This window comes from Ursus americanus, chromosome 37 (genome assembly GCF_024610735.1).
Source record: "Ursus americanus isolate L20-20 chromosome 37, mUrsAme1.1.p, whole genome shotgun sequence".
NCBI lineage: Eukaryota > Metazoa > Chordata > Mammalia > Carnivora > Ursidae > Ursus > Ursus americanus.
In genome coordinates, this window is record NC_142163.1 from 10292253 (window position 1) to 10308112 (window position 15860).

Sequence of the window (15860 nt, forward strand, 5' to 3'; positions counted from 1 at the left end):
TTGGGAAATCAACAACAAGGAAAAACAACATAAGACAAGTACCCCAATATCTCATGTACCAGCTCTGTACATGAGCTCATGGTTATAATATGACATGAAAACATATCAAGTCATTTTTTCTGCTTGAAGAATAGTACTCAGATGTCATATATCGTCTCGGAGTAGCTATTTCCTATGTTCTGCTTCAAGAAACATATTGACAAGGATCGTGAGCTTCAGAATGGCTTTGGGACATCATAAAGGTCTGTACCTGCACCTTTCCTTTAAACATAGGAGATAAACAAAATGAGGTCTATGTAGGGACATCAGTATCATGGTGACATAAGGTACCCTATGCTTTTGTCTCTCTTATTATCTAAATGTTTACATCTATGAACAAAAGTGCCTCTGTGGCAGTTATGGGATCCAACACCACAAGGTAAGGGACCCAGGAGGAGTCTTGCACACCTGAACATCAGATAACAGGCAAGCAGACCTTGGTATAGGCTGCGGAAGCACCAGAACACCATGAACTAGTCTCAACTCCTCTTGACTTAGTCAGGAATCTCCTGTAGAACACTGCCTTGTGCAGTCACCCATGCATGGGAGACATTCTATTCATCCAGATTTCTGGAAAAGTTCCAGTAGTCCATTACAGAAACACACACACACACACACACAGACACACACACACAGGCATACACACATGGACATCACACATGGACATACACACATGAAAAGCTGGTTGCATCAAAATGGACAGGAAGACCTTTGCCAGCATCATACCTCTCCTCAAGACAGCATAATTATGCCTAGAAGGCTAGCAATCTCAACTGATTGAGAGACATCTTAGGTAGACAAAGACTACAGGCAGAAAACAGGCCATGATCTGTAAACAAGAGGAAAATCACAACTTGAGCTGCATTTCATGAAAACAAAAACATATGCCTGGTATGTTAATAGATAAGGAAAAGACTCAAAACTTAAAAATTCTGCCACAAGACAGAGGAACAAGTGTGGAGATGGCCATGTATGGTTGAACAACGGCTGAGATACAAATGGGACCAACAAAAACTATGTCTACCAGAAGGCAGCTAGTAAACATTAGAGGAAAAATGTTACTTCTTTTTTAAAAAAATATTTTATTTATTTATTTGCCAGAGAGAGCATATAAGCAGGGGGATCAGCAGACAGAGAGGGAGAAGCACACTCCCCACTGAGCAAGGAGACTGATGTGGGACTCAATCCCAGGACCTGGGATCATGGCCTGAGCTGAAACCAGATGCTTCACCCACTGAGCCACCCAGGCGACCCAGCAATGTTATTTCAAATGTGACAATAGCAACATAAAACTCCAAGGATTTGATGAATCAAGAAAATGACTTCACTAATGATGACAATAATCCTCCAGTAAGCAAACCCAAAGACAAGAAAATCTGCAATCTACCTAATAAGAAATTTATAATAGCTACTTTAAGAAAATTCAATGAGCTACAACAAACACAGAAAGACAAGTCAGTGAAATCAGGAAAATAATACATGGTCAAATCAGAAACTTAATGAGAGTTAGAAAATCATTTAAAAATCAAATAGAAATGCTGGAGCTGAAAAATTCAATAAATGAAATGAAGAATGCAATAGAGCATCAACACAGGACAAGATCAGGGAAAAAAAAGAAAAGAAAAGAAATCAATAAGTTAGAAGAAAGGAATCTGAAACACCCAATCAAGAATAAAGAAAAAGGAATGAAAAAGAGTAAGGAAAATCCACATGGTTCATGGGAACTAAACAACAACAACAACAAAAAAATTATGTCAGAATCACTGGGGTTCCAGGAGAAGACAGGGGGAAAGGAGTAGAAACTTTATTTAAAAAAATAAATGACAGAGAACTTCCCAAATCTGGGACGAGATCTTCACAAAAGAACAAGAGGTAAGAACATACTACTATGGGAAACCACCAGTATATAAACAAACACAGCAGAGAAAGAAAGAAGAAAAAAATCATTACCATCTACAAAATAGCCAGGAAGCAATTAATAAGACAGCCATTTGTAACTCCTTACCTATCAATGATACTCTGAATGCAAACAGATTCAATTCACCAACCAAAAGGCGCAGAGCAACCAAACCAAATGAAAAAAAAAATTGAAAAAAAAAAAGCCAACTGTATGTTGCCTACAAGAACATTACTTCAGTTCTAAGGACATGCATAGGGATGCAAAATGATTCTCCATGCAAATGGAAACCAAAAGACAGAGGGGACAGCTATACTTAAATCAGTATAAGTAACTTTGGAAGCCAAAAATTGTAGTAAGAGACAAAGAAGGTCATGATATGATGACAAAGAGATCAAATCATTGAGAAGATACAACAATTAGAAATACATATGCACCCCACATCAGAGCACCTAAATGTATTAAGCAAACAGTAACAAGTCAGAAGGAAGAAAAAGGACAACAGAATAATTGCAGGGGAATTAAATACCCAACATTCAGTAATGGATAGATCACCCAAACTAAACTAGGAAAATTGGACTTGAACTATACTTTATAGAAAATGCACATTTATAGCATATTCCACCCACAGCAACACAATATATACTTCTCAAGTGTGCATAGAAGAGTCATTCTCAGGATAAATCACCTCAATACACCTCAAAACAAGTCTTAGCAAATTTAAGATGACTGAAATCATACCAAATATGCTTTCTGACAACGATGGTATGAAACAAAATAAACAACAAAGGAAAGCTGGAAAACTTACATATATGTGAAAATTAACACAATCCTGAATAACCAATGGGTCAAAGAAGAAGTCAAAAGGAAAAAAAAAAAATCCCAAACAAAAATCTAGACACAAAACCTAACCTGCACAAAAATTAACTCAGAAGGAATCAGATTTCAAGCAAAAAGGCAAAACTATAAAACTCCTAGAGATAAAAGAAAACCTAGGTGACCCTGGGTACAGAAGCATTTTAGATACAAAATTAAAGGCACGGGACACCTGGGTGGCTCAGCTGGTTAAGCGTCTGCCTTCAGTTCAGGTCATAATCCCAGGGTCTTGGGATTGAGTCCCACATCGGGCTCCCTGCTCCACAGCAAGCCTGTTTCTCCCTCTCCCTCTGTTCCCCCTGCTTGTAGTCTCTCTCTCTCTCTGACAAATAAATAAATAAAATCTTAAAAACAAAACAAACAAACAAGCAAAAAAAAAAACCAAAGGCACAATCCATGAAAAAAAAAAAAGAATAATATTGACCTTATTAAAATTAAAACTTCAGCTTTGTGAAAGACAATGTCAAGATAATGAGCAGACAAGCCACAGACTGGGGAAAATACTTGTAAAAGACATTCCTGATAAAAAAGCAACCCAAAGTATACAAAGGCATTTAAAACTCAACAGTAAGAAAACAAGCACTCAACTCACCTGCAGGCCTTAACAGACACTTCACCAAAGAAGAAACACAGGTGACAAAGCACATTTTCCATATGTCATCATGGAAATGTAAATTAAAACAACGAGGTATCACTGCACACCTACTAGAATGGCCAAAATTCAGAAAAATGACAACACCAAATGCTGGTGGATATGGAACAATAGAAACTCTCATTGATTGGTGGTAGTTACCCAAAGAGGTACCGCCACTTTAGAAGACAGTTTAGAGGGTTTTTACAAAACTAAACACTCATCATCCAAGATCCCTCTCTTTGGTATTTACCCCCACAGAACTGAAAACTTATATCCATACAAAATAATGCACACTGATGTTTACATAGCTCATAATTTCCAAAACCTAGAAGTAAACAAGGTATCTCCCAGTGAATGAATAGATAAGTTGTGGTATATTTAGACAAGGGGAAATTATTCATTGCTAAAAATAAATAAGCTATCAAGCCATAAAAAGACATGGAAGACCCTTAAATACATATTACTAAGTGGACGATGACAATCTGAAAAGGATACATATTATATGATTCCATTTATATGGCATTCTATTAAAAACCTAGGGAGACAGTGGCTTGGAAAGTTTTGAACAGAAGGAAAGAATGAATAGGTAAGCTGGGAGGGATTTTAGGAGAAATATTCCATATGATAAAATTGTAGATACATGAATGTCATTGTACATTTGTCTAAACCGATGTACAACACAAGAATGAACCCTGATGTAAACTACAGACTTTGAACGTTAAATTATGTGTCAATGTGGAATCAACCAATTGTAACAATATTCGCCTATGGTGAGGAATACTGACAGTGGGTTGGTAACATAGTGGAGGATGCTGATAATGTACCATTCCAGTGGAGATCCTGGTACATACATACATGGGTAGAGGAGGGGAAATATGAACAATCACTGTTACCCTCCCCTCAATTAAAAAAAAAAAAAAAAAGGCCAATTAGCTTCTACTTATGGAATTCATTACTGATGCTGTTTTAAATTACCACATTATTTATCTGATATTCTTAAGAATTTATTTTACTGAAATACATTTGACATATAACATTGTGTAAATTTAAGTTGTACAAGTTCATTGGATACATCATGTATTATACTATGATTGCTTTTGTAGTGATAATTAGCATGTCTATCATATCATTTAATTACATCTTTTTATTTACTTCTTTCTTAGCAAGTTTGGTGATGTTTATTTCTTAGCAAGTTTAGTGACTATAATACAAAATTATTGTCTATATTCATTATATGATGCATTAGATAGAACTTATTTACTACTCATTCCAAGTTTGTACCCTTATACAACATCTGTCCTATTGCCAGCTGCCCAGCCCCTGCTAGCCATTTTACTATTTTAACAAGTTTCACTTTTTAAGATTCCAGATATAAGTGAGATCACATGATATTTGTCTTTCTGTCTGACTCTTTTCACTCAGCATAATGACCTCAAGATCCATCCCAGTTGTTACAATGGCAAGATCTTTTTTTTGTCATGGTTGATAATCTATCAATCAATCATCTATCATTTATCTATCAATCATCTATATCATCTATCTTTTTTACATTTTATTTATTTGAGATAGAGAATGAAAGGGAGAGCACAAGTTGGGAGACAGACAGAGAGGCAGGTAGGCTCCTCATTGAGCAGGGAGCCTGATCCCAGGATCCTGGGATTGATGCAGGAAGGGTAGGTTCTTGTCCCACAGAGTCAAAGAAAGAATCTCTTGGACAACAGAGAGTGAGTAAAGCGATGGAAGTTTATTAAGTGAAGATACAGAAAAAGCTCTCAAGAGTGAAAGGGGTTCCAAAAGGGTTGCCAATGAGGGCCTTTAAGATTTAGAGAAAGCTAACCAGGAAACTTAAATCCTTTTAACATCTCTATTGGTAATCACTGTGCAAAGACTAGTGATAACACCTTCGAAGGCTTAGTTCCTTTTTAGGTCACAGGTGATTATCATAACATAACACCGTCAATGGCTTACTTCCTTTGTTGGTCACAGGTGATTATCATAAAAAAGACACCCTAGGGCAGGGTGCTCCTAGGGCAGGGCGGTCCAGTTTGTTCATTTATCTCTGGTTTTCCCGACACCTCCAAATTTTGGGGATTTCTGTGAGCCTAATCTCATAACCCCCTATCTCTCTCTCCCTACCTAGCCCCGGCTGTCCCTTACTCAGGATCATGACCTGGGCCAAAGTCAGATGCTTAACTGAGCACTCAGGCACCCCTCTATCTCTTTATCTATCACCTACACACACACACACACACACACACACACACACACACACACACACATCCTCCCATCTTCTTTATCCATTCATCTGCTGAGGAGTACTTAGGTTGTTTCTGTATCCTGGCCATTATGAATAATGCTTCAATAAACATGGAACTGAATATACCTTTTCAATATGTTGTTTTCAGATACTTTGCGTATATACCCAGAAGAGGAATTGTTTGATCATATGGCAATCTAAATTTTTTGAGGAACTTTCATGTTTTTACCCATAATGTCTTACATTTCTGCCAATGGTGTAAAAGAAGTCTCTTTTCTCTACATCCTGATGCATAGTTGTTATCTCTGGTCTTCCTGATAGCCATGCTAACAAGTACGAGGAGTTATCTTGTGGTTTGGATTTGCATTTGCCTAATAATTAGTGATGCTGACCATCTTCTCATATAACTGTTGGGTAAAATCTATGTAACTTTAGAAAAAAGTCTTAGTTCCTCTGCCCATTTTTTTAATCAGGTATTTCTGTTGTTACAGAGTTGCATGAATTCTTTATATATTTTGAATATTAACCACTTATCAATATATGGTTTGCAAAATTTTTCTCCCCTTCAATAGGTTGCCTTTTCATTTTGTTGTTTCTTTTCTTGTGCAGAAGCTTTTAAGTTCAGTGTGCTCCACTTGCTGATTTTGCTTTTGTTTTTGTGTTCTTCTAATGTTCAGGAGTTTTGCCCTACATCTTAGTCTAGTTTTATGGTATCAGGTCTTGTGTGTAAGACTTTGATCCATTCTGAGTTAGTGTGAGGAGTCCATTTATTGTTCTGAAAGTATTTATCCAATTTGCCTTCTGTTGAAAAGACCATCCTTTCCCCATTGGGTGTTCTTGGATCCCCTGTCAAATATTGAATGGCTGGATATGCATGGGTTTAATTCCGGACCCTTTACTCTGTCCCATTGGTCTGTGTGTCTATTTTTATGCCAGTATTCTTTCAATCTATGAACATAAGATGTCTTTCCATCTGTTTATGTCTTCCTTGATTTCTTTTAACAAAATCTTGTATTTTTCATCTCATGGATCTTTCACTTACTTAGTTAAACTAATAACCAAGCTGTTGTTTTTTCTTAATTTTTCATAATATTGTGAATGGGATAGTTTTGTTTCTTTTATAAAAATGTCATTACTAGTGTATGGAAATGCAACTGATTTGATGCATGTGAATTTTACATCTGGCAACTGTACAAAATCTATTGATTGGTTCCAACAGGTTTTTGGTTTAGTTTTGGGATTTTCGATATATACAAAATCATATCTGCAAATAATGACAAATTTTACTTCTTCCTTTCAAATCTGGATGACTTTTCTTTGTCTTGCCTCCTGTTCTATATTGAATAGGAATGGTAAGTATTTTTTATGTTGTTTGTGATATTAAAGGAAACCTTTCAATTTTTCTTCATTGAGTATAAGGTTAGCTGTGACTCTGTCATAGATGGCCTTTATCATTTTGAAATACATCTCTTCCATACCCAATCAGTTGAGGGTTTTTAAAATGAAAAAAAGAAGTTGTATTTTCTCAAATGCTTTTTTTACATGTATTGAGATGATGATTTTCATCTCTCATTCAATTAATGTGCTGTATTATAGTTATTTATTTGTGTATTTTAAATCATCCTTGCATACCAGGAATAAATCCCACCTTGTCATGGCATATGATCCTTTAAATGTGTTGTTCCATTAGGTTGCTAATATTTTGTTGAGGCTTTTTTCATTTATACTGATGAGGGATAATGGATATAGTTTTAAGATTTTATTTTTCAAGTAATCTCTACACCGAATGTGGCACTTGAATTCACAACCCCAAGATTAAGGGTCACATGCTCTACTGACTGAGAGCCCAGGTACCCCAGTTTTCTTTTCTTTCAGTGTCCTAACTTGGTTTTGGTGCCAGTGTGTGTTTCCAAGAACTTAATCATTTCCTATAAATTATATAATTTGGTAGCATATAATTCTTCATAGTTTCTAACAATCCCATGATTCTCTAGTATTGATTATGATACCTACTCTTTCATTTTTAACTTCATTTGAATCTTCTCTCTCTTTTTTTTTTACTTACTCTAGTTAGAAACTGCTTATCTTTTCAAAAAATCAGCTCTTAGTTTCACTGCTCTTCTCTGTTGTTTTCTGGTTGCTCTCATTTATTTCTGTTTCAATCTTTATTATTTCCTTCCTTCTGCCAACTTTGGGCTTAATCTGTTCCTTTTGTAGTTTCTTTAGATATAAAGTTAGATTGTTTGATGTACTTTTAGTATATGAATTATTGCTATAAAACTGCTTCTCAGAACACGTGCAAAATCCATAGGTTTTGGTATATTTTGTTCAATTTGTTTGCTATATTCTTTTTTTTATTATTATTTTTATTCACTTATTTGTCAGAGAGAGAGAAAGCACAAGGCGGGGGGGAGGTTCGAGAAGCTGGCTCCCCCGTCTGCAATATTCTTGACTTCCCTTTTTTTTTTTTTATTAATAATGATTTTTTATTATATTATGTTAGACACCATACAGTACATCCCCGGTTTTCGATGTAAGGCTCGATGATTCATTAGTTGTGTATAACACCCAGTGCACCATGCAATATGTGCCCTCCTTACTACCCATCACCGGTCTATCCCATTCCCCCACCCCCCTCCCCTCTGCAGCCCTCAGTTTGTTTCTCATAGTCCATAGTCTCTCATGTTTCATTCCCCCTTCTGATTACCCCCCCTTTCTTTATCCCTTTCTTCCCCTACTGATCATTCTAGTTCTTATGTTCCATAGATGAGAGAAATCATATGATAGTTGACTTCCCTTTTGATTTCTTCTTTGACCCATTAGTTGCTAAGAAGTATGTTGTTACTTTTCACATAAATGTTGGTTTTCCCAGTTTCCTTTTGTTGTTGATTTTTAGGTTCATACAATTATTGTCAGAGTAGACAGATGGGAGGGTGCCTGGGTGGCTCAGTCAGTTAAACACCTGTCTTCAGCTCAGGTCATGATCCTAGAGTCCCTGGCATTGAGCCCCAGTTGGACTCCCTGCTTAGAGGAGAGTCTGCTTCTCCCTTTCCCTCTGTCCTTCCCCCTGCTCTTGCTCTCTCTCTCTCTCAAATAAATAAGTAAAATCTTTACAAAATTTTTAAAATAAAAAAAAGAAAAATAAAAAACATATTATTATTTCAGTCTTCTTAAATTTGCTAAGATTGTTTTCCGTGTTATTATGTGATCTATTCTGGAAAATTAGTGTAAGTGGGCACTTAAGAAGAATGGGCATCCTTCTGATATTGGGTGGAAAGTTCAATATATGCCTGTTAATTTGGTCTAAAGTATGTGTCAGTTCCATACTTTATTGATTTCCATCTGGATGATCTATCCATTACTGATGTGTATGAAGTTCCCTACTATTACTGTATTGTTGTCCATTTCTCCCTTCACGTTTGTTGGTTCTCTGATGCTGAATACATATATATTTGATTGTTGTATCTTCATATCTCAATCCCTTCATCATTGTATAATGACCGTCATTGTCTTCTTTTACTGTTTTTACTTTGAAATCTATTTTTTCTGATATAAGTTGGCTGTTCCACTTTTGGTTTCCACCTCTGTGGAGTTTCTAATTCTATCCCTTCACTTTGAACACATGTGTGCATTTGGAACTTTTCTAAGTCTTCTGGAGGCAGCAAATAATTCAATCTTCTCCTTCTTCCTTTTTCCATTGCCCTTCTTCTCCTCCTCTCCTTCCTCTTCTCCTTCTTCTTTATTAAATCAATCCAGCCCATCTGTGGCTTCTGATTGGCAAATCCCATACACATATGCACAGTAATTATTCCCATGTAAGGACTTACTACTATCTTCTTCTCACTGCCTTCTGTATCTCCATTGTTTCTTCTCCCTCTGTTTCCATGGCTGTATGCTGTTTACATTTTTTTAATGTTTCATGAGTCTACTCTACGTTTTTGCTTTGAGGTTACCATAAGGCTTACAGAAAACGTCTCCTAGCCAAAAACATTCCATTCCTACTAAAAGCGACTTATCTACATTCACCTAGGAAGTCTCCACCCTTTTTTTTAATATATTTCTGTCACAATTTACTTCTTTTTCTGTTGTTTATTAACAAATTATAGGAACTATAGTAATTTTTAATACTTTTCCTATAGCCTTTACACTATAATTAGGTGGTCTAATAAACCATCTCAATATAAAGTTTTCTGAATCATCTGACTGTGCATTTTTCACCCTTTCCACCCTTTCTGTGTTGTGTACTTTCATATGTTTTCATGTCACTAATTAGCATCTTTCCATTTCAGCTTAAGAAACTCATTTTACCATTTTGTGCAATGCCGCTTCTATTTGTCTGAGAAAGCCTTTGTTTTTCCTCATGTCTGAATGATAACTTTGCCAGATAAATTATTCTTGGCTGGTGATGTTTATCTTTCAACCTTTTCAATAATGTCATTCCACTCTTTCCTAGCCTGTTAAATTTCTGCTGAGAGACATGTTGAGAGTTTAATGGGGACTGATTGATTGATTTCTCTGTCTCTCTCTTTCTCCTTTCTTTCCCTTTCCCTTCCTCTTTCCCTTCCTTCCTCCCTCCTTTCCTGTCCTGTTTACCTACCCCCCCTTCCTTACTTCTTTTCCTTCATTCCATCATTCTTTCCTTCCTTCTTTTCCTTTTTCCTGGATGCCTTTAAGATTCTTTATGTTAAACATTTTCATTATGCTGTGTTTCAGAAAAGGTCTTTTTTTCTTCTGGAATTCAAATTATTCTAATATTTGCTTCTCTGATCAAATACGATACCTCTCATAGAGTTTTTCTTCACTTAAAAAAAAAACAAAAAAACTTAGTTCCTTCTCTTTTCCTAACTGTATTATTTGCTATCCTCCAAGTCCCTACTCTTTTTTCTGTCTTTTCCCCTTGTTCCTGATGCTCTCTTCTGCATTTTTCATCTTTGTTTCTTGAGTTCTCATCTCTAGAATTTGTTTAGGTCTTTATTAGATTTTCAATCTTTGGTAAAGAACTGCTTCTGCTCATTAATTTTAGCTCTATATCCATTTATCAAATGCCTTTGAGTTTTTTGTTTTTGTTCTTGTTTTTTTGTAGCTCACTGAATTTGTTCCTAACAGCTATTTTGAATTTCCTATTCACTAGATCACAATATTCCATGCCTCTGAACTCGGCTGCTAGACAATTTTCACTTTATTTTTGTGATGCTACATTTCCTTGACTTGATTGTGTTTGAAGGTAGGAAATCTTTTTTAGTTAACATTTTCTGTCTTCTTTCTTACCAACTGGCTGGCTATTAGAAACCTTTCTTTTGTATTCCAAGAGGCATTGCTGTAGTTCAAATTTGTGGGTTCTCCCTTGCCCCCAACCTTGGCCTATAATCTGAGAACCTTTCCCATCTTCCAGAGGTCCCTCACAATGGACACACTTGGAAGTGTATACAGAGAGCACCAGCTGGGGCTTTAGGGGTGCCTCTGCCAGATGGTAATGGGGCATTCTCAGACTTTTGTGGGCAATCTGAATTTGCTGAATTCCTAAGCAGACAGCAGGAAATGCAACACTTTAATCCCCGCTGACATTCTTCTCTGCCTCCTTCTCTTCCCCGGTCCCCCTCAATCACAGAGTTTCATCTTCAGACATCCAGGTGCTGGAGAGAAAATAAGTTTCTCCAGTCACAATGGACACAACTCAAGAGAGACACGCAGTCATTCACAATTTCCCACCTCCTCTCACAGAGAGGTCACCACAAATCCTGCCAGTTTATCCCCCCTTGCAGTACCACCCTGGCAGGAAGAGGCTATGCCAAGTTCCTCCCTCTCCTCTGATTCCAAACTCTTCTCCCTCCACAGCAATGCTGTGCCAAATTCTCCCCCACCCAAAGGTAGGACCTCCACAACTCTCTTGCCTGTGGGTGTCCACCCAGTTTTGCTGTCCCAGGCCTCCCAATGCCACCATGGCAACTAGCAATGGGGAAGCCTCACCTACTGCCTTGGATCTATAGCCCCTACTGAAGTCCTATCTGCATACTTTCAGTTGCACAGGTCGGCTAGTAACTTCCTGGGATGCCTGGTGTAAGATGTAAGACACTTTGGTTTGCTTAGGGATGTCTAATTAGTTGCTGATCAAAGGGAGAGATAGGAGGAAAGGCTCATGCTCCCATGATGCTGATGTCATTCCTCATATTCTGCTCAATTCTGCCATAAATCTAAAACTGCTCTAAAAAACAAAACAAAACAAAGAACAAAAACAAAACAAAAAAACCTCACAAAGTACTACTTTTTTAAAAAGGGTGTCCATCGTTTTATATACTAGTATTAGCACTGCTATACAGTAAAAATAGCATTTCAAAGCTTTCCATATAAACACATTTAATATCCATTTTTCACCCAAACATAGAAATTAGTCTTCTGGGATATTACACTTGCTACACTGTATGTAAGATCGTGTTAATCTACATGAAACAAACAGCTCCAAGAGATGAAACATTTAAACAAGGTGCAAGTAGCATAATGGTTCTAAATTCTAGATGATTTCATTTTGCTATCTTCTCCTTCCAGGGACTTTTGGAAATGCTACAAACATTCTAGGCATCATAACTGAGGACATAGATGCTACTGGCATCTCGTGGCTAGAGGCCAAAAAGGCTCATGCACACTACAGTACGTAAGATAGTGAACACAACTGAAAATGGTGCAGTCCCAAAGTCAGTAGAGTCTGAGAAACTCTCATATAAAGTAACATTTTCTTTAGATACTGTTTAGAACTCTGCTCATTACCAATAATTTGCTGATGATAATAATAACTGAAACTTCTACACATGATCGAGCTCTTTGGTATAACACACATATACAACTAAAAACAACGTAAGGGATCTGGAATATGAGGGCTTACGAAAAAAGTAGCTTACTTTGGTGTCCTTCCTCTTGATATAACTTTGATGCCCCATTCTTTATGACTATCCTTCACCAACAGTCTCTCCTAGAAAAAGCACACCTTGGGCCTAAGAATGACTCAGGGGATGGCATGCCCCAAATTTCTCCTGTCCCACCCCAGAAGCTTGAGCTTTCTGGAATTCAGTCCTAGGTCAATGAGGTGTCTACCTACCCATCATTGGCACCCCACCATCCATGGTAACTCTGATTATTTGTAATTCACAATGCAGTCCATGGATGACACTACTTTGCAAACTTTAGCAGTCTGCAATGAGATAAGTACAGAAACTGACAAAATCACTTATGAAGTTTTATAATAATTTGGTAAGTAATTTTATTGAAACTGATGATAATGAAAAGGTCTTTGCATGCCTGTTTCACTTTATTTGCCTAGTAATTGATTTTTACAAAACAACCTACCCATGAACTAATTGGAAAGAAAAAAGAAGAAAAATAAAAGAACCGAGACAGTTTGAGAAGCACTAACGGTTTATCTTTATTTTTCTAGAACACTAGACAGGTTCTGGCACAAAAAAAGGCTTTGAATAAATGCAGGATGAACACATACATGAATGGAACTGACAAATTTCAGAGGCTCTAAGGTAGCAGAACAGACAGAAATTAGTACTGCTGGACTGATGCTGGGTAAGACAAGGAGTCATGGAGAACCCTCAGGTACTTACTTTGAGTTCTTGGGAAATTGAAGATAGTAGTCACTAAGATAGGGAAACACCAGTATATGAGCAGTTAAAGACATGTGTACAGATGATGAATTAGTTTTTGAGTGTGTTGATTTTAAGGTTACCTGTGAGATATCCAAATGGAGATGTCCGGGATGTTAGGTATATAGGTTGGAAGCTCAGGAATTTGACAGACGCTTTCTCTGTGTTCCCTGACGGTGTAAAGAATATATGGTCAAAGGATTGCATCATCGTGTGAAAAAAAATGTGGAAACAAACCAAACACCTACCAATAGGAGAATAAATTGTATCTTCAGGTAGAATGCATGAATTAGAATGCTATGTTATTATAAATCTTTTTTTTAAAAGATTTTATTTATTTATGTGACAGAGAGAGACAGCCAGCGAGAGAGGGAACACAGCAGGGGAGTGGGAGAGGAAGAAGCAGGCTCCCAGCGGAGGAGCCCGATGGGGGACTCCACCCCGGAACGCCAGGATCACGCCCTGAGCCAAAGGCAGACGCTTAATGACTGAGCTACCCAGGCGCCCTATCATTATAAATCTTGCAAATACAATCTGCTAAATGTGATGTGCTATCTTGGGCTGGATCCTGGAATAGGAGAAGGGCATTAGTGGAACAAATGGTGAGATCTGAATAAAGTCTACAGTCTACTTAGCAGGTCTGTACCAATATTTATTTCTTAGTTCTGACAATTCTTCCATGGTTATGTACATTAACATTAGGGCCAGCAGAGTTAAGGGTATAGAGTAACTCACTAAACTATTAAAACTACTCCCAAATAAAAGTTTATTTTTAAAAAAGGAAGATCAAATATAAAGAGTAAGTTACAAAGGAATTCATGAAATTCAACAGCACTGATAAACAGCTTCAGAACATGCAAAATAATAGTACATACATATACAATGGACATATAAATACATGCGTGGAAATGACAAATATCTAATTTAAGGTAGTAGTTACAAAGAACTGGAGGGAAGTGGGGAAGGAAGGAAGCATATCCAAGAGAAGCAGTCAGTGAATCTGAAGCATATCTGTAGTCTTCCCTTCTTTTTAAAAGAATCTGAGGCAAATACTAAGGGGATAATTCACCAGGATAAGTACTAGGGTCTGAAGAACATAGATGAAGTACAAAGATGTTCATTATTACATTATTGTTTATTTTTAAAAAGTGTTTATGGAAGGAGAGAAAAACTCTAAAGGTTTTCTGAACACTCAAATAATATTTAACTGCAGAGAATATCTCAATTTCCCAGTAATATCATTGTAGGCCTTAATCCCAAGGCTCATGTTAATTCCTATCAAAGAAGAATTTTTTAAAAATTAACATTTTTGAAAGATTTTATTTATTTATTTGACAGAGAGAGAGACAGCCAGAGAGGGAACACAAGCAGGGGGAGTGGGAAAGGAAGAAGCAGGCTCCTAGCAGAGAAGCCTGATGTGGGGCTTGATCCCGGAATGCTGGATCACGCCCTGAGCCGAAGGCAGACGCTTAACAACTGCGCCATCCAGGCGCCCCTAAAAATTAACTCATTAATGAAAAGGTTGGGAAGCTGATTCAAAGACTACTTGAGAAATAGAGATTTACATAATCAGGTGGAAAGGGATTGCTTAAATGAGTTTGCTAACTAAGAGGTAAGACCAGTTAATATCTTAGGGTAATAAAACTAACTATAAGCTTTAGGGCTATCTTCTCTACTGAACAGAAAGCACTTATATCTATACAAGGCAAAAACCTATAGGTCAACCTGAGCTTCAGAAAGTCTCAATAATAGAAAGGCAAAGAAAGGTAAATCCCTAGATAATTAACTAAGCCCTGTTGGATCATCTTCTACTGTAACATTCAAAGCACACAGTCATCCCTTTGCCTATCACTGATTTCACATACTTTTACTTTTTTAAAAAAGATTTTATTTATTTATTTGAGAGACACTGAAAGCTAGAGAGATCACAGAGGGAGAGGGAGAAGAAGACTCACTGATGAGCTGAGAGCCTGATGCAGGGCTCAATCCCAGGAAGGCAGACACCTTAACCAACTGAGCCACCCAGGTGCCCCTCATATAATTTTTCTTAATAGTCCTCCCTTAATATCCCCAATAATTATGCCTGATCTCTCTTTCTCTTTCATACACATACACACACACACACACACACACACACACACACATGCAGACTGGCCTGATTATGTTTTGGCCTGATTCACTTACTTCCTACAGCACGGTGAGCAAATATGGTATTGAGTTGCTACTTAAGCCAGAAAATTTTTTGTATACAGCTTTCATAAAGTCTTTAGAATTATACTTTTGAGACTTTATTACTTGCTTTTCAGTCTCATGGCTGTGAAACCTCCAAAATTTCTTACTACCATGTTTCACCTACAGTACCTACAAATATGGTAAACTGTGTCTCCTCGAGGTTCCCCAAATTTGCTAAGGTTTCTAGCACACCCCAAGGTGACCTTCCTTATACTTCCTGAAACGTTGCAACGCCATAAATCATAAAACAAATAATAAAAGTCCCACATCACAAAAGTACAAATA

The 15860-nt window shown here is 37.1% G+C and overlaps 1 protein-coding gene across 3 annotated transcripts in view; it reads right to left on the reverse strand.

The window, feature by feature from the left end:
* Positions 1-15860, reverse strand: part of LOC123780130 (protein WWC3-like) — a 183046-nt gene that overhangs the window by 152334 nt on the left and 14852 nt on the right. For 2 of the 3 annotated variants that reach the window (XM_087859330.1, XM_087859329.1), the window contains exon 2: positions 13427-13513. The exons of the other annotated variant lie outside the window; for it this stretch is intronic. In XM_087859330.1, the coding sequence (XP_087715456.1) occupies positions 13427-13513 (87 nt within the window). The remainder of the gene's footprint in view (positions 1-13426; positions 13514-15860) is intronic. 3 annotated transcript variants of the gene reach the window in all.